This window comes from Leuciscus leuciscus, assembly GCF_965113295.1.
Source record: "Leuciscus leuciscus genome assembly, chromosome: 7".
Classification (NCBI taxonomy): domain Eukaryota; kingdom Metazoa; phylum Chordata; class Actinopteri; order Cypriniformes; family Leuciscidae; genus Leuciscus; species Leuciscus leuciscus.
In genome coordinates, this window is record NC_138731.1 from 24,222,235 (window position 1) to 24,246,015 (window position 23,781).

At 37.4% G+C, this 23,781-nt stretch overlaps 1 protein-coding gene across 2 annotated transcripts; it reads right to left on the reverse strand.

The window, feature by feature from the left end:
* Positions 1-431: 431 nt before the first annotated feature.
* tbx15 (T-box transcription factor 15) lies at positions 432-20,943 on the reverse strand. 2 transcript variants are annotated; one of them, XM_082176729.1, is made up of 8 exons: positions 20,425-20,943; positions 16,158-16,365; positions 13,765-13,866; positions 11,054-11,225; positions 7,436-7,603; positions 6,443-6,507; positions 5,180-5,277; positions 432-2,240 (listed from the first exon to the last, which is right to left on the reverse strand). In XM_082176729.1, the coding sequence occupies exons 1-8, from the start codon at positions 20,624-20,626 to the stop codon at positions 1,405-1,407; spliced, it is 1,851 nt and encodes a 616-aa protein (XP_082032855.1). In that variant the 5' UTR covers positions 20,627-20,943; the 3' UTR covers positions 432-1,404. The 2 variants fall into 2 exon arrangements, with proteins under 2 accessions (XP_082032855.1, XP_082032856.1); XM_082176730.1 differs by lacking the exon at positions 20,425-20,943 and adding an exon at positions 19,481-20,033.
* Positions 20,944-23,781: the final 2,838 nt, after the last annotated feature.

Below are 23,781 nucleotides of genomic sequence, written 5' to 3' on the forward strand. Positions count from 1 at the left end.
TATCAAAGAGAACAGCAGGATCAATCCTTTTGTTTTTACACATTTATTTTTACACATATTGACTTTCAAATAATTATTTTCAGTTTCTCTTTATCTCAAAGCTCATGATTATAATAAAGGGGGAAATAAAGAGGGCATGAGATAGATTTGCATTTGATTAGTAAAAACTTTTTGTAGGACTAGTAATAGTTATCAGATTGTGAGGATTAGAATCCTTTTGCTTTCTGTATGAAAATACATGTATGGATTAACACATTTTTAATTTATTAAACTATTCAAAATATAGGCTACATAAATATTCACTTTTGTAGGTCCATATTTTGATCTGTGATGATTTCTGATTTCTGATCCATATACTGCATGATATCATTTCAAACCACAACCAAAAGCAACAAAACATGCTTGATTTTTTTTTTAAAGAAACATAAAGAGGACTTATAATGTTTATTTAATGAGCTTTATGTGCTTGGCACTTGTATTTACAGCCTTAAAAGCCTAAAACAACATTTGTTTATTCCTCCCACACTGGTTTTAATTCAACATACACTGGCCATATAATTGCTTAGCATTTAAATATATTCATTTACAAACACTCCAAAGCATATACCTTAATTACCTTGTCTTCCTATGGTTTTTATCCACACAACAATTTAAAACCTATGTGCTTTACGTGCATTCACTATTGTTTATATGTTTATGTTCCACTCAGGATATGGTTAAGCCATTTCCAAACCAATAGGCAAAGGTTCAGCATTTCAGTAACAGATTGTCAGAAACACACAGAGACCCTGTTATTACAGGAGGATTTAACTTTGCCATCCTGAGAGAGTCAGTTTCCAACATCATATCGCAACCTCTATGACAAGCATTGTATATTATCAACAACAAAAACGTCATACTGACAACATTTATTCGTCACAGTTTTGAAGATATGTTTAGTTCTGGCTGATGTCTCTGTTAATGTAGGACAGTTATGGGGCCATTATTGCTGTTATTATTGCACCAAATATGAATCCTCACCAGAATCCATCTTCTAAAAATCGGACCTCATTTGACTTAGTTCAGTTTTGCACATTGTTGAGGTCGGCGGGTCAGCAACAACAACAGTCGAGTTTGTCATTTTTAGCTTGTATATCCATTTGCTTTTGACGGCATATAATGTAAGAGATGAACACAGGTAACACTTTAACTCCATTTTAGTCTGATGAGTTATATGGCAATGAGATGACAATAGTCCACATTGAACGGCTGGTGTCTCCAATGTCACAATGGTGAAATGCTCATGCCGATATTTCAGACAATTTGAGTAATAAAACTCTGAAAACCCTGTAACGCTGAGCAAAAAACTGCAGCAGCTGTTAGTGTTTTTATCTGTTTTTGGTTTATTTAACTTTTTCAAGCACTTCAAACCATGTGCATGGACATCTGTGAAGAGGAGCCATACTGGCGGCCGTCACAGCTGCCGGCCCCCTGTTGGCTGCCCGCGGGGTTGCCGATCATGTGCATACTGTCCATGCCGCTGTTGGACAGGTATTGGCGTTCGGCAAATGCTCCGGCAGAGGAGGAAGAGCACAGTAAGCCACCCTGAGGCTTCTCTGGGCTGGCAGCCAAGCGCGGTGATGCCGGGAAGTTGTATCCGTACAGGTTGTAGGGATTGTGAAGGGAAAAAGCGTTGTATGTGCTCTGCTGCACGTGATGATGGCTCCCAGAGAACATATGCGCGGAGGACGGGGATGAGCTGGATGAAGCTGATGACCCAGAGGCGGAGCTCGCCCCTGCCTGCATGACGTACTGTAGCTGGGATGCGGGAAAAGAGGCCAGCTGACTTCCATACGCATCCATCTTACCCCCGCCGCTGCAACCGCTGCTGTTACCAGCAGCCAATGAGGCGTGAGCCCCTCCCTGCATTCCTGCAGCGATGAGAGAGGAAGTCCTCTGAGGCAAGAAGGAATCGGAGGCCTGGGCGGAGGTTACAGTGCCTCCTGTGGTCTGGAGGCGGCCGTAGGAGCCGTCAGCCAGTCCTCCGTAGCCCTGCAGGGCAGCCATGTTGCTTCTGGCACATGCGGGGTACTCGGACAAGCCCAGGTTACACAGCTGGCTCTCCCTGCAGCCCACATTGAAGGTGTTGGGTGCCAGATGGAAAGTAGGAGGGGAACAGGACGGGGAGAGAAGGTGTGTCGCACCGGAGGGAGATGGAGTGCCAGTGCTGGAGGTAGTGGGAGAGGTGCCAGTGCTCCCTCCTGAAAAACACAGTCAGCAAACATTCAGAAACATTCAGAAACATCCAAACCCCAAAGACACACTGTGGATACACGTTCCTATGCATGAAGAATAAGTGCACACTCAAGAGGAGAACGGTGAGACAGAGCCAGCTCTGAAAATAAACGCACTGTCCAACAATCACACAGAGCGTATCTCTTATTTCATCCCATGGATCACAAGCAGTCACTGTGGCTCCTTAGGGAGAGCATTTCATCTGGTTACAAGAGAGGCCTGTTCAAACCTGGCAATAAGTGCCACAAATTAACCCATAATGGAACGCATCTCCACAGTGCTATTCTACATAACAAAAATCTTCATTCTTTACAATTTTGTGAGATTTTTTTAAAAGGGATCATTTAAAAAAACCTGTATGACTTTATTCTGTGGAACACAATAGAAGATATTGTGAAATGTCAGTGTTTTTTGTCCATACAATAAAAGCCAGTGGGGTGTTTTGGACACATTCATTGTATGGACAGAAACAGTTCTTTAAAATATAAATTTTTAGTGTTCCACAGAGTAAAGAAAGTCATACAGGTTTGGAACAACATGAGGGTGAGTAAATAATGACAAAATGAAGAATTTTCATTTTTAGGTGAACAATCTCTTTAAGGTATTTTTTATTGTTAAAACTGCAAACCCCAGATCATTCTAAAAACTGAACTAACAGAACCCGAACTAACTTTCTTCTTCGCAGACTTATGTTGTCAGAATGATTGATTGGACGAACACAGTATGCAGCCTGTTTAAATAATGGCTTGCCTCGCTCTTGCACATCAGTTGGGCTCATATATGCCTGATTGTGCCATTCAGTTTGACCTCAATAAACTTAAGACCATGAGTAACAATAAAACACTCTTCTTCACTCCAACAAACACATTTTCTGCCATTGACATTTTGATTTTCCCTTAAACATCGAAACAAAATACAGTGTGTAAAAGTTTATCTGATTATACAATATGACACAATATTTAATGAGGAAAGTGCTGCATTGCACAGCATTGTTTCACACTGTATGCATCTGGCACCAAAATTCACACACTTTTGGGGTTAAAAGCAGGGTTTAAAGAGGCGATAACCAGAGGTTAAGCACAGTATGAAAATCCCATTACATGTCTTGTCAGCTAAAACCATCTCAGGGATACTGTGACAAATGCTGAATTCAAATTTGGCTTGAGTTTGAAAATATGCATGTCTGGTCAACAGAACTCTGGCCTTTTTCTCTGAGTTTGACATGCAGCATTTGGGCATATGTTCATAGAGGGAAAAAAATTCACTGGCACATTTTAACAGTGAATAAGTCAAACACATGGAGCTGAATGATAGCGGTGGGATATCTACCACATATTTCTTTATTAATGAGAAACTGGCCAGCGCTCAGTTTGTTGTTTTGAAAATGTAGTCTGGTCTATGGCTCAGAACGGGAAAGAAACTAAATAATTCAGAACTCTCTTGGCTGAGGCTTGGGCCAGCTCCATATGCGTTCGATAATACAGCTGAGTCGAGTTCTGGTTCACTCAACGTGGTTCTGTTCTGTTGGCTAAGGGAAAGAAGACCTCGTGGTGATGTCATGTTTTTCCCCTGTTGTCAGGCTGGGGTGAGAGAGGCTTCAGCAGGGCTTCGGCAGTGCTTCGAGAACAACTAATTACTCCAATAGATCTACATGTACTTCTTGAGGGCAATCGGTTTGGGCTGCGGGGGTGGGGGTGGAGGAACCGTGCGAGAACTTTAATTAACATTTAATCTGTTTCGAGAAGTTTGTGATGACAAACAGATGTCTACTCAGACAAAATACCATGCTCACATTACTCTGACCTTATGACGAGAGAAACAAATAGTTACATCAGCATTTGATCATCTGGGCAATAACTAGCTATGAGTAAGAGACTGAGCTAAAGAGATGATTTTAGCAATCAGACATCCGTCACAGAAAAATTCACAGGAGGACTTTTACTTTTGAATAATTAAATCCGTCATCATTAATTCGCTCTCATGACATTTCAAGCTTCGAAATAAAAACAAAAATACCTTAAAAGTGGTCGAAACACCTTGTGTGCTATATGTCAAGTCTTCTGAAGTCATAGAATAGCTCTGTGTGAGAAACAGGCTGAAATTTATGATGTTATTTACTGAAAATGTATAAATGGTACTGGATACTACTTTACTGGATCACTGAATCAATAGCCGCTTTTCCACCGTGCAGGCCAGTATGGATATGGTTTCATTTTCCACTGTGTGAGGCTGATAATAAACCTCTTTGGAATGTAATACAAATGCGTCAGTCATTACATTGGTAACGCAACAGTTTACAAACGATATGAGATGTAAATAGCGCCTGCGTTATGGAGGACGATCAGATATTTCTTTTAATTTTATTGTTCATTTGTGTTTACATCGCTCAAATAGTGCGCTTAGCCAGTTTCTTGAGTAGAACTGGAGAACTGGATCAGTTCGATTAGTGAGCAGATTGAAAAAGATCCGACTGAATTATTTTATTTTAAATCACTACTACTGACTTTCAGTAATGAATGTTACATTTTTAATATTTAAATATATATGTTTTTTTTTTAAATAATGAATGCATTTTGGCCTCTTTTTCCATATAAAGCTATAATATGGTTTTAGGGTGAACTGTTCTTTTAAGGGACTGAGGAAGTGAAATAACATTTGATCTGTCAAACAGATGTATAGACAACCTCACTTGGACACAAAAACCCAAGTTAGTCCAACTCGTCCCACCCAGTGCAGAGCTCCTTACAAACTTAGAGTCATTCATAAATCCTCTGTGGTATATGATTATTGTGGCCACACAGTAACTTTAAAAATGATTTATGAAGCAATATTTTGAAATGCAGAGCCTCTGTTATTCAAGAAGGCATGTTATAAACATCTCCAGTCACAGGGACCATGCACATACCTTGCTGTTTCTGCATGTTCGTGAAGTCCTCGAATGTCAGCGTCCTCACTGGAGGTCTCCAGAAAGCATACGTCTCCATTATTGCCTCCAACCCAGTCCTGCACAAGAGATAGTGACAGAGAAAGCCGGAAGAAGAGATGTGAAATGGCAGAGAAAACAGGTGAGACGGTCAGATTATGCACATGAGAAAAAAGGGAGAAAACGAGAAGGAGAGTTTGAGGAAACTGGAGCCCATAAAAAGAGCAGGTTTTTACTGTGCACATAAATCTTGGTCATGTTTCATCTCTGCTCTGTACATGGGTCCCCTTCCTGTGTGATTTACTCCTCTTTGCAGCGCTCCCTGCATCAGCCCTCGCCGTGCGGCTTAACGGGCAGTAATTCTCTACTCCTTTCTGCTTGTTAGTGAGACGCTCTAATGACTCGAGCACTGGCTGAGACTGAATCCAAATACTGCTCACCAAATGACAGATTTTTCCCATTAATATCACAACTAAAATATTGATTTATATCTTGGTTAAGCATAACTGATTCCACCGATCATCAAAATCTGACATTACAACTTAATCTGCGGTTTGCAAACCATGGGATGAGAAGGATTCAGTGCATAAATGAAACTGATTACTTTGTGACAGATCAACTGTTTTGTTGTATACCAAATTTTTGCCATTTTTATTGAGAGGGCAAGAGCGTTTTATATATATATATATATATATATATATATATTATCTTACTCCTGAATAATCTTTTCATCTCTATTTTTCTGCAATGAAAATCTAACGCTAGTTCATAAATCAGGCGGTCTATTGTTTGAAAAATGAAAAAAGATGTCTCAAATATCTGTGGCGATAATACTCTCCAGATGGAAGTGCGCTTTCATGTGCTGAGGGTCTGTCTCAGACTTTCTCGCAGTATTCTGACTCGCATCTTATATAGACGGAGCAGGGAAGTGCATGGAAATACAGCGAGAGGGAAAGAAAGGCGAGTGAAAGGGTGGGCGAGATTGAGGGAAGGGAGTTGAAAAAGCGAGAAAAGGAAAGAGAGGCATTTTTCTTTCCGTTGCCCTCAATCAGAACGCTTTATCACAGATCGACCAGGTTTTCTTGGCAGCTGAATGAGGGAGTGATTTTAATGTAGCAGGACGTGGAATTAGGAGGGATCTCCTGGGGTTCATATCCATATGAAAGGACACTGCCGAGATACGTGTGTATTTGCACACACAGCATGGACAATACAGAGCAAGGGTAAGATTTCCTGAAAATCTACCTGTTTCTCCCAGAGTCCCGGAATCCTTTGGCAAATGGGTTGCGGTCGATCTTTAGACGGGTAATCTGTTATAAGAGAAGAAGTCCAAAACAGACTCATTTAATAATATTTTGACATCCAGACACTTCAAACACATATTCATCATAGCAATTTAATACTAAACATAACAAAACGTCTTTTTTCAATGTTTTCCTTTTGAAACTGATGCATAATGTGGTTTTATTTTGGGATTCACAAAATATTAGCACTATATTATTTACTGGTCAAAATAGAGATTTTTATTTATTTATTGGTATGGGAATATTATTGAAATATTTTATATATATTAACACTCACTTAAGGTTCATAGAAGGTTTTTGAACAAACTAATAATTAAATAATAACATTGGGTCACCATCCTAAAATAATTGCTTAAGTAATTTTTTGACAAAAATTATTTTTTGAAAATGAAGTCATCTCCTCATGATGCTGGCCACCTCTGGTAAAAATCGCCCACATCCTCAGTTGAACTGATCGTGCAATTCTACCCCTGTAGTATAATGGCCTATGTCAAGAGTGTGACTTAGGCCGTTTTATTTTGCCTAAGTCAAAAGACAATGAGACTTAAGCAATTTTACAAGCTTTTCAAGATGCTGAACCTCAATTATTGGTTCAGTTTTTTGTGTTTTCTGAGAAACCTGAAAAAATGACTTGGCCAATTATTTTAGGGAGGTAATGATTGTTAAATGTAATCTTCAGCAAATCTAAAAATGTATTTCCATTTATCACACTGAAAATCATAATGTTGTGATGCCTAAATTCACTTGTATAATATAAAACAATTGATTTTAGTGTTTGTTTTCGTGATATTATAATTTTGATATTGAACATATTGTTGGCTATCATTTTTATTTTAACACATCTCTAGTTGTTAAGTTGTATTATGCCCATTAAGACCTGAACTATGCATTTCATAGTCACAGTGGTGCTGTACACTGACAGTCAGTAATGGACCTGTTGGTTCTGGTAGGCTGTGACCGTAGTGAAGACGGTCTCTGGGAAGCTGAACGTCTTTACTCCTTCCCCTGTAGGAACAGGTTTGGTTGGAGAAAGCTCGCTGCTGAAGTCTTTTCGGATCACGTGGACACGGGGCTGATACTTGTGCATCGAGTGCAGGATGATCTAGAAATAAAGAGAGTTATATCATCAACTACTCTGCCACAACCACAAGAGCGCACTTACACAGCTGTATGGATTAAATGTCAGTGGCATAATGAGGCTGTGAATATCAAAGCTGCTTGGACCAATATGAGAACATGCTGTATCACAGTGTGTACACATGTTGATGAGATATGAATCAGGCCAGCTCGAGGGTGAGTATCTCACACCGATGTGTTGGCGTCAGAGCATGGAGGCTGTAGCCTTCCCTCCGGCCCTTAGTCTGTTTCTAATTACTCCCAGTGTCAGCGTGCGTCTCCTGGGTCCACCGCAACCGAGGAGGTCAGGCAAGAGAAGAGAGGCCTTTGCAAAATGGCTTGATGACAGTAAATTTAATATTCCAGCTCCCCCTTCTATCCAATCAAAATGCACAGCACAGGAGAGCCCAATGCTGCCCAAGGCCAGACAACACCAGCTCAATGAAGACCGACTACATAGAGGAAGTGTTCAAAGCCACACTGCTGTAATTTCACAGATCGGAGATATTCAGGATTGAGAACATCGTCTGGGGCCAAAAAGGAATTTTTCAAGGTGATATCGGAGCACAAAAATGAAACATTAGAAGTTGACAAAGTTCAACTTTGCTGATCCAAACAATAAATGACAACAAAAGTTTCAAAAGATGTGCATGTACATACATACATACATACATACACATACACACACGCAGTATATACACAATATTAGAATTTTAGATTTACATTGCATAAAATCAGTGTGTATATATGTGTGTGTGTGTGTGTGTGTGTGTGTGTGTGTGTGTGTGTGTGTGTGTGTGTGTGTGTGTGTGTGTGTGTGTGTGTGTGTGTGTGTGTGTATACACATACATTCACACACTGTGTGTGTGTGAATGTATATATATATATATATATACATACACACATACATACACACACATACATATTATATATATATATATATATATACATACATATTATTTATATATATATGTATGTATATATATATATATATATATATATATATAAACTGTAAAACAAAAGTTGCTGCCTTAAATTTAAGTATAATCAACTTTGATGTTTAAGTCATTTAAACTAAAATTACATTAAACTGAAATTTGTTTAATCTTGCATTACTTATAAAAAAAGTTTATGCAATGTAAAAACGTTGTCATAACTTATTGATCATATTTATATATATATATATATATATATATATATATATATACACACACACACACACACACACACACATTTATTTTAATATTGAAGTAGAAGCAGCCCCTTATTCTACACCAATAATATTTAAATCATCTTTGCGATGAAACTGGAATCTAAATTATTTTTGTTCAGGAGGAGGACCGTGAGGTTCATATATTCCACGGCGGCGAGGTCCCACACAGGACGTTCCAGGGTTAACTTCAGTTCCGGCCCTCGCTCGCCCTCCAGGCGAACAAAAAATAAAGTCTCTCTTTACGAGGTTGTGGTATAAGAAAAGTCCCCTCTCCTCTTCCTGAAAAAACACCAGCCTGCTGCAGTTGTAACACCCATATGTTATTACATTTGTCAGAATCCTCGAGTGATAGCATCAGTGACTCGAGTCAAAACAGCCCCATATGCAGAGGAGATGCCAGTAGAGCAACGAACTTTGCAGACGTGGCCTAAAGCAACTATTTTACCTACACCAACCCTGCATCTAAAATACAGATAAACTGTATCTTTTGGTAATGAATACGCAGCATGTCACGTGCAATTATTCTATACTTCCTCTCTGCTCACTTTACAGCACCATTCTACTGGTCATGGGCAGAGGCATTAAAAGTGGATGATCACATTAGTCAAAACAACATTATCTTGTTCAAGAAAATTAATAATAGATATAAATAGATAAAATATTGACAAAATCATTGCTTTATGTTGAGAAAATTTGCTATTGATTATACAGACAACTATGAGTGCGACATTCACATTTTAATTGTTTGCATGCAATGAAATTAAGTTTACTTAATTAAAAATCAAGAATTGTTACATAAGCTTACAGACCCCAAGCAAAACTGCATAACGATCACATTTGAGTGAATGTCAACTGTATGGTAAAACAGGGATTCAGCTTGAATAATATCTGCCAGCTGGGTTTTGATTAAGAGAGTTAAAATAATCCAACTGGACAATAATAGCTCTTTTCAAAATTACTAATATTGTTTTTATATTTATACACAGGGTTATGGGACCCCAAACACTGAGAACAAAAAGGGGAATCTCAACATGAGGAAACATTAAAACAAAACATGAGGGCTAAGCCTTTAAAACCATACTGAGCAAATTAAGCACATTTATCTTGTGAGTCTCATTTATCTGGATAGAGTCGGATGTATCACCTCATTTCTCAAAGTCACTATCACTACGATGATACATAACCAAAACGTGCTAGGGATGAGAGTGTCATCTGATGGTCTGATAATAAAACCATCCCTGTGCACTCACTCCTTCAGCACAATACTGCAAACCAGAGCCAGGCACAACACAGTCACACTCGAACAGCGAGAAAAGATGCACTGGACACAAAAACCAAATCGGAGGACATACTTGAAAACAATTCATATGTTGGGGGAAAAAAATAATAAATTTCCAAACAATAACATGCACTTACATTGCGCTGTATTCAGCTGTTGTTCAGCACAGACGCATGGGGAATATCAGTCAAGTACATTCAAATTATAATTTTTCCATTTTTGCCAGTGCTTCAGAGAATACACTGAATAATGGTTTTCTTGCTTGAGAGAATATACAGATGTCTTTTGGGGAAATGGGGGTTGTTATTCATCAACTGGTGTATGTTATGAATACAGACATGTGGATAAGCAGGTGTATGCAAAGTCTTCTAACTCAAACGCAGACATTTAATGTGCAGATATTGCATTTGTTGATGTGTTGGTGGCTTTATCTTTTTTAGTAGTAATCATATGCATGGGTCAGTAATATTTAAGTATATTATGCACATCAAGGCTACATTAATTTGATCAAATGTTGTGAATTACAGTTTTCTTTTTGAATGTATTTATTCCTGTGATGCAAAGCTGATTTCAGCATCATTACCTCCAGTCTTTAGTGTCACATGATCCTTCAGAAATAATTTTAATATGCTGATTTGCTGCTCAAAAAACATTTCTTGTTATCATCAATGTTGAAAACTGCTTAATATTTTTGTGGAACCCATTTTTTTCAAGATTATTTGATAAAACAGAAAATTCAAAAGAACAGCATTTAATTTTTTTAAATAGATGTCTAAATAAATGTCTTTACTGTCACATTTGGTTTATTTAATGCCCCCTTGTTGACGAGAAGAATTAATTTCTTTAAAAATATATATCTGACTGACCCCAAACTTTTAAACGGTAGCACGTATGTAATATATATAAATACTGACATCATCCATTGTAATCAAATGTGCACTCACATGGCCTTGATCATCCAGCTCATTGTTGGTGAGTTTGAGTTTGTCAAAGCTGACCACTTGTCTCATCCAGGTGTCTCCTGAAGCCAGTGAATCCGGGTGGATATAGACCCTGGGCGGCACTGGGGAATCTGCGTTTCCAGCCACCATCCACTTTGAGCTGTGATACACATACCTGCAAATATATGGGCATGACTTTCATGATACTCTGTTAAAGCGGCCCATGAGTGTTATTATTTCCATAAAATTACTCATGTGCTCTCACACCCAAATTTTGGATGTCTGTCACATCCAAACAGAGCATACAAATTCAAGATGAGCATAATATCCTACTGAACTTGTTTTGGACTGCAAATAATAATAAATGGTATGTAAAAGTATGTTAACATTACCATAATTAATGTTAAGCATTAAGAACATTCTGATACATGGGTTTTTAGGCATTCCTAAAGTGTTGTTTGCAGGGCATTCCCTCAGCTGGCTGAGACACAGCTGGATGCCTTTAGTTCAGGCCATGCACACACTTGAAAGTGCTTAACTGCGTCGCCTCTGCCAAATTCATCACCCAGCTCTCAAATATGGACAAAACTCTCATTTGGCCCCTTTTTGTTATTGCTTGGCAGCATTAAAGATCCTCTGTGTCTGTCTTATTCTCTCCCAGAGCACCCCACTACTGCGGACATGAAAACGTGCACATTCACAGCTATTAATCTGTTGGATCTAAAGTTTTATTTATAAAGCCAAGGGCATATATATATCTGTACAAAAACGTGTGCTTTAACACAAACACTCACACGTTGTCTGTCCCACACATACACATATAGTGCCAGGCGTTTTTGTAATTTCCTGTTTGGAGTGCTGTTTAGGGTTATGCTCTATGTAGCAGGGAAAGTGTTAAAGAAAAGGGAAACCTAAGACCAAAAAGGACTGGAAATTTGATTAGCCCTCTTTCATCTTTCATAAATCTGCCATCTGGCACTAGCACAATCAATAAAGATCCAACTTTATGTGACACCTTTTTGGACAGATGGTGGAGCGACTGCCCATTAGAGTCCAGCAATATTTAACACATGCAGTACACTGTACACACATGCAGAAGTATTTACATACATTTAATGTAAGGACCCTTCGGTCAAGTACAGAAGCAAAATAACAAGGTTAAAAACTAATCTGCACATGCCAATTTTCCTAGTAGTTCATTACAGATATGCTTGTGCTTTCTCATACACACAACACAGCAGCAAATAGACCAAGTCATTAATCGGGTTACTTTACTGACAGAGTAAGACCAGACCAGAGCATGTGCTCAAGTTGAGTCTGCACCATGTGCGTTTATTGTGTGTATTATGTGCATATATGAAATAAGAGAAGTAGAAAGCTGTACAAAGGGGGGGAAAACAAATAAGAGACAAACAGGCCAACACCTAGATAAAGAAACACAAAGGCAGCCAGCGCACGTAGGATATTTGTGAATTTAGCTATAGAGAGAGCCTCCAACAAGGATCCAAAAATCTGGGCCGCACCGCATTTTCCTACTTCTTCTCTCAAATATAAGCCATACCGAATGCCCACATTAAAGAGTACAGTAATTCAAGTAACACGTAAAGAAAGATTTAACAAGTCTAGTACAAACTCTATGTCCCTTAAAAAGGGCAGTGCGCCTAAGTAAAGTGAGTAAATTCCAATAAAGCCTGCGTTTCCAGACCCGAGCCCTCGAGACACATGAGGCATTCCAGTGACAGCTCTTTGCTCCGCTAGCAAAGCCTTGTGGTAAATTCCCCAGCCAGGAAGAAAATCCTATTTAATTTTACAAGATCTTTTGGCTTCTAAAATCGTCCATGATATTTGGGGGCTCTAAATGGCTGTCTTCAGGGCCAGTCCTCGAATGGCTGTGGTTTTATTTTCAGTAAATGATTACATTAATCTAAGTTTAAATGAACTGGAAGATTATCGTGTTGTCCACTTAAGTGTCACAATGTAATTAACATAGTAACATCCACAATGTTTTGTATTGTTTTTTTTTATCATTACCTTTCTAAAGTATAAAATATAGAAATATGAGAAAATATTTGGTTTTGCTGTATTGTTGCAGAAAATTATTGAAAAACAGAAACACATTTTTATCTAACTTATCTATCCTCTTTTGCCTCTAATCTACGTTCTGATTTCAGTCGTTTTCAGTTCTGTTTTCAAACGTGGGACTAAAGCATAAACACAACTCAAATAGTTTCACTGAATATAAACAGAAATCAGATGCGTTTATTGATTTATAGTCATTGTAGGAAGAAACAATGAGAGCTAGCCTATTGTATGTTGATCATTATGCCTCTTTTAATTAAATAAAAATCAACTTAATTTGGGAAGACTTAACAAACTTGTAATGAAACATGGCACATGTAATTATGGAAAGGACAAGTGCACGACAGCAAGCCGTACATGCATGCAGGCTTTAGTTGTATTCAAGTAAAGCTTTTCTGTAAGCATGTGTGATGGAAAGTTGTCATGGTGAGAGCATAATCACAGGGATACATTACACCACCTTCAAGGCTGATACGGCAACTCTGTCAGGATTGCCGTCAGTGTTGCATATTCATGTAAATCTCCCACCCCATTTCAAGAGGGTTCAGTTTTCCAGTTTATAGACAAATGTCCAGTCAAATTTGTTATTTTCCTCTTTACATGCATGCTAACCGAGCTACACTCTCTGTGCTTACCTGTATCTCTTGTTGTCCACTGGTACAATGTCCATAGCAATGTAATACTGCTGATGTGGATCCAGTCCGACGATTTTAACTCTCATAGCAGGGAACATTCTCCTGAAACAGAACATTATTTAAATTATTGCATGTGTTCATTGAACAAGTCCAATTGCATAAACAGTGATGCCATTGACAATTTTAAATTTTTTTTAAGAGAATAAAAATATTGATACAAAAAGCAAAGTTAAATAAGACAGCCAATTCATTAAATGTGTAAAAAAAGATAGCATGTGTTAAAGTGATGTCTATTATATTGAAATATACCAGTCTGACACCAACAAAAGCAAAAAACATTATAAAATAGAATAAAATAATTATTGTAATTATTATTTTTGAAAGTATCATAACTTGCTGACCATTAGCAAGTAATAGCAGGATTTGGTCAATTAAAAGGATGTATAAAAGAAAGAGTAGCAGACAAATCAAAGAACTCAGAAATGTCTATAAAAAGTTATTAAAGTTATATAAAACAATCTAAACTGAACAAAGGGGCCATGTCTAAAAAGACATTTTGGGCTAATTCCTCATTTTACACTTCAAAAGCAACTTCTTTGTCTTTTCATTTTAACGTCATAAATCTCTTTGTTCATAATGAGAGAAAAGTGTCTGGTCGCTCACTTCCACCCCCCACACCTCTAAATTTATAGGGTTATTATTAGCAGGGCATAAAATACACGGGGCTATTCATGAAGTTGTGTTACACGCGTTCAAATCAGAGGAATTATTATTTCAGGCTCCATTTTTGACTAAACATATACATAGGAGGAGCCTATAGTAGGCTATAAAATGTTAAATAGTGTGGACACACGTAACTTTGTTTGATAAAGGGCTCTGGTGCAAAAAATAAATAAAAAATTGTTTACTGTTCCAAAGAAAAATTGCTATACTTACAGCAGTGAGAAAAATCAGAAGAAAGGGTCTATTGATGATGAAAACAGGCAATATATCAAATGTTATTGAGTGAGAAATATCTATAGGCTAATGCTAGTTTTAGAATTTAGATCCACATTTTTTCCTAGATCCTAGATTTTTTCCTATGTCTACCAAAGCACATTTTAAACGCTTTATTCTCTGTAAATTGGGGAAATAATTAATGAAATGTTTGCATAATAATGTAAAAAAAAAAAAAATCAATTTAAATAAGATGTCTAAGAATTTGTCAATGGCATCATGGGCTCGTTTAACGAGGTCCATTTTTTTTTTTTTTTTTAGCTATAAGCCAAAACAGAGTTCTATTAATAAGCTCTACTTTACAGCCTCCCAGGCCAGTGCAGTCAGGAAGTATAAGTACACGTTTACCCTGTGTTTTAAAACAAGGAATTACGCCAATAAATGGGGACATATTATCATGTTGGTTTGATCGTAAAGTGTAAAAATGGCACGGAAATACCTGGCAATCCCCCTGAGAAGAAAAAAAGGGGGCGAAAGGTCTTACTGTGAACTGTGCAGGTTAAGTTATATGCTCGGTTTGGGCTGTAATTGACGCCCAAAAGAGCAAGAAAACGAAAAACATATTTCAAATATATTAATTAGAAACAGTTGTTGTTGTTATGCCGTTTCGCCCACCGTTATAGGGTTGAGTAATGTTGTGAAATAGCCATACCGTAGTTTGCTATATAGGTTGTGGTTTGTGAATGTGACCGCTGCCCCCATGTGTAACACATTAGCGCCCCAAAACAGTGTGTTTTCAGTCCCCGCGCGCAGTCACATCCCTTTGCCAAACAATGTTATGTTACCTTGAGTTTATTTGCGCGTGCGTGTGTCAAAAAGAAGAGGGGGGAAAAGCGAGTAGGCTGGTGCTTGTAGGCCTATGGGTCAATGACAAATGTTCGAATTTTAATACCGGTAAATAAAATGACTAGAACTGAAATGTAATAGCTGTTTTAATACATTTTTAATTAAAAATGTCAAGTTGATGTTTCTGTTTAAATGAAATAATAATAATAATAAATGTCAAGTTGTGTAGGCCTAACCATCAAGTAAAAATATTTAAATACGTTCCTTGCACGTTGAAACCACGCGAGTACACAACTTCAAAGTGTATACTATTTTCAAAAAAGTCTTCAAACTTATCAAGATGTAAAAACCTTTGCTTTTGAAGTGTAAAATGAGGAATTAGCCAAAAATATCATTCATTTTGAAAAACACAATAAAATCTCTAAAAACATAGCCTATAACTAATAATAACAATAATAATAATGACCTTTTTGTTTAATGATTTTCTTTTGGCTCGTGGCACAAAAAAATGGCTTGCTGCATATTGGTAACACAACACTGATTTATTCATTAGGTCTATTTAAAAAAAAAATGCTGCTACTGTCTGACTTTACATATCATAAAAGGTTTACCTTCCTGCCTTTGTGATGATCATTTCTGTACCAATGTCGTGGAAGCGTTTCCACAAGTCAGCGCACTGCAGCTCCACCTGGATCTCCTCCATAGAGGCTGAGGGTGAAGGGTCGCAGGCGGCAGGGGTCAGGTCCGCCGGGGAGCCGAACGAGCAGGACGTCCTCTCCGCCAGACCCTCGCCGTCAGAGCCCGGGCTGGCCTCCGAATCTACACCGAGAAAATCAAATCATTATAAACGCCAACAGCAGGAACTTCAGGAAGGAGCCCTCGGGAGGCCCGTTGACAATATTGAGCGGCAGAACCAGATCACCTGCAGCCGTAAAGGATAACGTCTTGGATTCACTCAGACCATCATAGGCCTTAAAATGTTATATTTAAAAAAAAAATATATATATAGCAAAATAAAATAATGTGGAAACTCTGATTCAGCACATTGGCTGCCGAATATTTATTTTTGTTTTCTGAAAATTCATCGTATATGATGTTTTTGGACACGCATGTAGCAACAGACTAATTATTTATTTTTCCAACGACAAACCTAGGCCTATTGTAATTATAATAATCACATAAAAAAAATTATATATGAAAATAAAATGTAGGCTATATCGTTGCGTTTTTTGATCGCAAGATATTTATGCCCTTTTTGTTTGCTGTTGCGCAGGATCTAAATTTGCTAGGCTATTTGTAGTCTGACTTAAGCATTTAGAGCGGTTTACAACGACATTTTTTCTATTAGAACTACCACAACAAAAAGCATGCACTTAAAAAAAAAAAATTATAATAAATTTGCCAAGCGTGTGTGCACGTTAGCCTACGATAGGGATAAGATTAAAGAAACGTAAAAGACGTAAAAGTAGAGATATTTCAGGCCTTGCCTCTGATGCAAAGCATGATGAGTGTGAATGAGTTAAATAGAAAACTCACAAGAAATCGATTTAGGCTATTATTTACAGATTTTATTATTCAGGTGATCACGCAACCTTCACGGGCTCATTGAAATGATGTGGATTGTTTTGGCTGTACATGTCATGCAAATGAGGCTGTGCAAGCGTATATAAACTGTATAGGGACTGAACAGCAGCCCAGGACAAACCGCCATCACCCCGTGCACAGAACCCTCCGAGGCCACGGGGCCACGGGGCCCCAGAGCCCGAGTTAGAGAGAGTCAGACTTTTCATCAACCTCATGAGAGATTCAATCAGCGGAATTACAGTAATGAGCCCCATCGTCTCTTTCATGCGATCTCTCAGGCATGTCCTCAACTCCTTCCAAACCCGTCAATGTGCTGCTGTCAATGAGACATTCCACAAGACCCTCTGCCAGAATTACAACACAACAAGAATACCAGCTACCAGCGTCAGCTGCACACACTACAAAGGATAGTTTCAAAATAAGACAGATAACAAAACTTCACCTTTACCCTGGACATTATAACACTGCTGACAAATAAGTCAACTTTCCCGGAGGAATAACTTAGGACTATTAGTCAATGCATATAAAAATGGAATGGAAACGGCACAAGTTGACGCAATGAAGCAAAAAAACATAATTTAGTGTTGTAGCATAGGCTACTAATAATAGCAGATTCATATTTTCGTCTGCCCGTTAATACCGCAGCACAACACTTTAACATAAACAAATTCATTTTTGTCTTCTGTTGACTACGTTATAAATGACCTATTTTTTTATTATTATTTTTTTTTATGGGACGGAGGCGAACTAAGCATGAAATTGCAGAGTAACCCAATCCACCAGGAACAGAACCACCTGTTTCTGCTGGACTTCATTCAGTCGCATGTAAGAGGGAGGTAATAAAAATAAAGATTAAAGATTAAGACTCCCTTTAAACGTACACATCTGTCGTCTTTCATTTTGACTTTGTCTCTCTGGGAATTATGCAAGCGAAGGGTAAAAATGTGTTTTGATTGACATAACGTCATTTAGAAAAAAACGACAAAAATCTAACAAGGACAGATTTTAGCAATATTCAGTATGCTATTTATTGAAGAATTTCGATATTTATTTTAAAGTATTGAATAAAAACAAAATGCAAATAATCCGAGATTTTGACATCAAAACCATGCACAATGGTCCAATTTGAAAGTAATATGTTCATTCAATTTTATATACTTCTAGTTCTTACTATAGTTGATGTCACACAGGAAATCCTGTCTTTGTTTTACCTAAAGTATGATTCATTAAAGGAAATATCACATTATTTTATTTGTTAATTTATTTATTTATTGCAAACGTTGTCTTAGGTTGTGAAAAGCACAATAAGCAATAAAATCCCAATTTTTCAAGGTGACCAAGATGGAAACAGCACATAGGGTGCTGTAAGGTGCCAGAATTATTTGGGGGTCAAAAACTGATTGGTTAATTATTTATTACAAATTATTTAATTTAAAACGAATTATTAAAAACATAAAAGCTTCTTGTTGATTCGCGCCTTGGCAACCTGTTCCACTAATAAGACTTCACTCCAATGTCTAAAAAGATTTTGAAATGCGAGTATAAAAAGAGTCCCTTTTCACTCTGTAATTTAATCAAGATGGGATCTTCCTGGAACTATACATGTTGTTTCTCAAAGACGTAGAAATGTTTCCATTAGTGTTCACTGAGTCGGAAGAACAAACTGACTCAAATCCAGAATCATGTCATCCGTGTCTGTTTAGGACATCAGCCTCGAATAGATGAGCAATTCATCTGTATACGCTTGGCGTAGGCAAGATAATATCATGATCGATGTATTTAGATGAAAATATCAATAACTGAAATTATTGATAAACTCAATAATAATTGTTTTAATTATTATTATAATCCGCTTTGTATCTAGGCCTATTCCCATTGGTCGTGTATCGACAAAGATGTTCTGTTCTATTATATTCATGAACTCTCTCATTGGTTAAATAAGAACATGAAGCCGTTAAGTTAGAGAGAAAACGCTTTAAATATGTTATATAATTTTAATCTTTTGAATCTGAATCAAAACAGTTACCATGCAACCTGTACATAACATAATAGGCTATAGGTCCACGTTTAAAGGTAGGCTATAAGCAAACACATGTTTCTGTAATTTACATCAATGGTTTACAATTCGACATGAACTAAAGGATGTTTAATTCTTTTTTGCTTTAATTGACAACATTTTCTTTGAATACAGCCAACAATCCGTTATGGACACAATCAGGCCTTCTGTGACCTGTTAACCTGTAACGCGTAATCTCAGAAATCAATTCAGATCTTGTTAATTTGCCTATAAAAGCAGCCTACTAAAAAGCTGTCTGACAGTTAAAATGGAAATTATAGCGATGCTACTCACCTGTTGCAATTGTTTTCCACTTCTGAAATAAAGCTGCTCTTTTGTTTCAGTATAGCCTGACTAACTTTTGTCTGTGCTCTCCATTATTTTTAAAAAGTGAACAGTCATATTTATCCGGCGTCAATATCAGAATGATCAGTCAGCAGCCTGATGTTGTGTGGAACTTAATGGTCTGCCTAATGGCAAATGTTCCTGAAGCGAGACTAATGAAGTGATGACTAACGTTGCAACAGTTGAACTACAGCGATGAAACCGAGAAACACACACACACACACAGTAACAGTAGGCTATGTGCTTGAGCGCCTGTTCGCGTGAACTCACAAGAGCGCTTATCTTTTGTCTTTTATCTGGAGAGGAATTAGCATGTATAAACTGACATCTGCAGAGTAGTTTTAAACTCTACGTTCATGTTTCCAATTAATTCCAATAATATATACTCTTTTGTGGACCTAATAAAACATAAGACCACGATTTAACAATTGTTAGGCCCTCACATCGAGGCTATTAGTCGATAGGCTATTTATGCATCACCAAATTTTCATTCACTTGCATCTTAGTCTGAATTAAAACACAAAAACCTTTCTAAGTTAGAAAAGTTATAGGCTACTGTTGTTGTATTCATTTGTCTAGTATGAATTTCTAGTATTTTTCTTTTTTATTATTTCCCTGACATAAAAAAAACCCCGTCATATTTAACTAGTTTGCGCAAAGTAGGCTAATTTAAGAATAAAAAACACAGTTTGCTGTTTCATAGGCTATTTAAAAAAAAGTATTGCTTTATAGAATTAAAGTGATGTTTGGGCCAACTGCATAAGCCAGCAATTGTCTATGAAACATTTTAGTCCAGTGCAAAACGTTAGTTTGTAAATGCGGTCAAAAGTTATAGTTATGGGATGTTTACGGAGTGCATGGTAATTCAGTTTGCCATGTCATCATTCACTAACCCGGATCGATATCCAGACAATTAGCTGGATCCTCGCCGTCTCCCAACTGTTCGTTGCTCGCGAGGCTCTCCATAGACAGCTCCAGTTCTTTTTCTTCCCACCCCCGGAGCTTCCGCTTCTTGTTTGTCCCGATCAGGGCTTCTACCGAAAAGGCGTGCGCTCGTGAACTCAGCGCGGCAGCGGATCGTCTCCTGTCACTCATCTCTCCCACTGCAAATCCAACGGAGGACAAATAGAAACTCCGTCCGGGCGGCAGGCGCAGGAATGCCGCACGCGCAAAATGTTTATATCGGGTGGATTTAGGTCTCCGGTGACGACGGTAATCCAAACCCAAATCTAATGTATGCCCTTTAAAGGCTTAAAAATAAAAGAACCCATTCCCAACGATGAGACTTTAGCTGAATACCTTTTCCCGAGAAGTTAGTTTGTTAATATCTCGATGTTTTGCGTCTCCGTCCAACTTCTCTACGTCTCTTTTTCTGTCGTTGAGTTCTCTCTGATTGATATTCACTTCTGGAAAACTTTTTTCGAAGCGTTAAGGGCAACCCTCTTACTGTTTGTCAAACCCAGAGCGACCAATGGGAGACGCAGGAAGGGAAAGAACCAAAATATGTTGTCCAATGGAACAGGAGGGAAATAATGGTGGAGAAACTGTGAGCTGGAATTTGGAGATGGCCATTTTACAGTGAATTAACCTCATTCGATTTAACAAGCAGATAAATGGCTATATGTTCTGAAATCATTTGTTTTTGTTCCATTAGCGGGGGGGAAAAATCATGACTTTTTTGTACTAAATTAGGCTAAGTCCGCGATAAATAAAGTTTTTGTCTATAAAGTTTTTATCATTTGTCCAGGTGGGTCAGCGTAAAATGTCTGGTTGATTAAGAAACCTATTTCACCTTTAAAATGTTTGGTTGCTTATTATTAAAATTGAGTAGACTAGACTAATGGCTACAATTTATTTTGGTGACATGTCTATTTAAGCTTGATTGCATGTTGATGCACTTTATTAGGCTATCAGTTCGATTATTCACTGAGATTAATATTAAACTTGATACCATATGGAAAACTGGTCTAAGACTTTTAAGTGTCCCATAGATTCCCCTTGAAGTTTAGGCCTTAGACTCCGCAAAACATTCGTTTTTTTTTTATAAATACAGATTTCCTCTCCTTCTCTATCATCACCATGCGTGCCTATAGCCTCATGTCCCCAAAGCACAAACACCTTCAACATGAGGTTTTACCTTCGTCAAATAAAAAGGCGATCAATAGGCTATATGACACGTTAAAGTGATTTTTTTAATTATTTTTTTTAAATAGCTTGGCTACAATGCTGATTGTTTTATGCTTTTCATTGTTCTTATGTTTCATGTTTTCATCAAGATTGTTTCAAACAATTAATAACATTAGGCTACTATATTAATATGAAATATTACTAGCCTATTACTGTTGTGTTCAAAGAATAAAAATAGCCTACGTGCATTAACGTGTATAGCTTATTTATGTTTTGCTTATTGTAGACAAAAACTAAATATATATATATATATATATATATTAATTTAAGCTTTACAGCCGGCAAGAAGCCAAATAGCCTACTAAAATAAAATAGGCTAAACTAGAAATTAGTAATGACCTATAAAGTAGTTGGATTAATAAACTAGAACAAATCTGATGAACAGCTTAATTCAATTACATTTCAAATTAAATTAAAACGGTTTTAGGGGAAATATTATTTAGAAATGCTAAATAAACTTAGGCTACAAAAAAAAGACATTCAAAGTTTCCTTACGGCTAGTAGTAAATGATGCAGATAACTTTCTACTACATAATAGATATTTAACTGCGAATTAGTTGAAGCACATAGACCGCGCTGCACCCAATTATCTCATTTACACCGCATCTTACTCACTGAGTTTAACCCGAGTTTAAACCCTAAGATCAACATCCTGTGCGATTTTATTTCGAAACATTCAAAATCGTATCAACTGTTTCATTTTCAACAATAACAATTAGGCTAATGAACTTTGATAGGATTCTAATTGCTTGGCGTTGATAAATGGTTATCTCCGTGCGTTATTCTGAATGCTAAACCAATACCCTTTTTAATATCTGCTCAAATTAATTGTTCACTGATTTATTAGTGCATGATGCGATGATCTTCATTAAATAAAGTGTGGATTAAATATGGCTAGTTTAATTGCACGCAGTTCGCAGTTTTGAATATCACACCCAAAATTATCATTAGGCCTATTATGTTAGCTGTTTATTATTTAGTAGGCTAGGCCTATTTAAATATTAATTATTTGTAGGCCTATTTGTTATTTTATTATTAGGCTGTACTGTTATGAAGAAATGGACAGACGATTTGTTTTGGAGAAAGAGAGAGAGGAAGCCTCACTGTGGGACTCTGCTTTATTCTCGCTGGATGAAACTTTTCCAAAATACACGGACTAGCCTACTTTTTTTTTTTTTTTTAAGAAAATACAAATAATCAGGTTTGACAGCAGAATTACATTGTTTCGTCACTGAATGCAATAGACCTATATTTTAATGATTGTTAACGCTTAATTAGAGAAAAAGGCTGACCCCTGACTTTCATAAACAGAGCTCAAAGGGCTCTCGGCATGCGCATCACATAAGCCATTAACTAACTCAACACACACTTGAGCGCGCATCGCTTGGTAGGCTATATAAGCGCTGCATTCGATTAGCACACTGTCCATGGATTACGATAAAACACCTATATGTCGGACACGTTTTGTTGTCATTTTACAGGTTATTTATTTAACTACCGCAATCCAATATTGGCAAGTGAGCATGCTTGCACTTTGCGTATTATTTCTATTTAACTGCTCATATGGAGTCTATACCAACGTTACAACGCTGGCTGCCTGGCACATAACTCACCAGCTAAAAATAGCGTATTTGAACAAGGCGAAAATGAATGACACTTTCAAAGCAAAGAGAAAAAACTGTCAAATAACAAGCGTCTTTTCTTCGCCATTCCGACAGCCTATAGGCTATAGAGAACGAAAAAAACATCTCTAAACAAAGAATCATTTTGCTGGACTGATCATTAATTGCCCTGTGGAACGAATAAACTCCCCATCTAATCCTCCCATATATCCTTGAATTCAGAACGCAGCTTGGAGAATAATGCATGTCTGTGCAGTGTGACGATAAAAACGTTTCCAATCGCAATTTAAAAGAATCAGAGAAAATGAGTGTACAGTTAATAATGTTCTCATGATTTATGATGACTTCTTTTAGGATTATTTCATCGAAAAGTAGGCAGAATCGGCTGAACTCATTATAAACCGGAATTTATATGAAAAAGACCTCGGATTTAAAATCGTA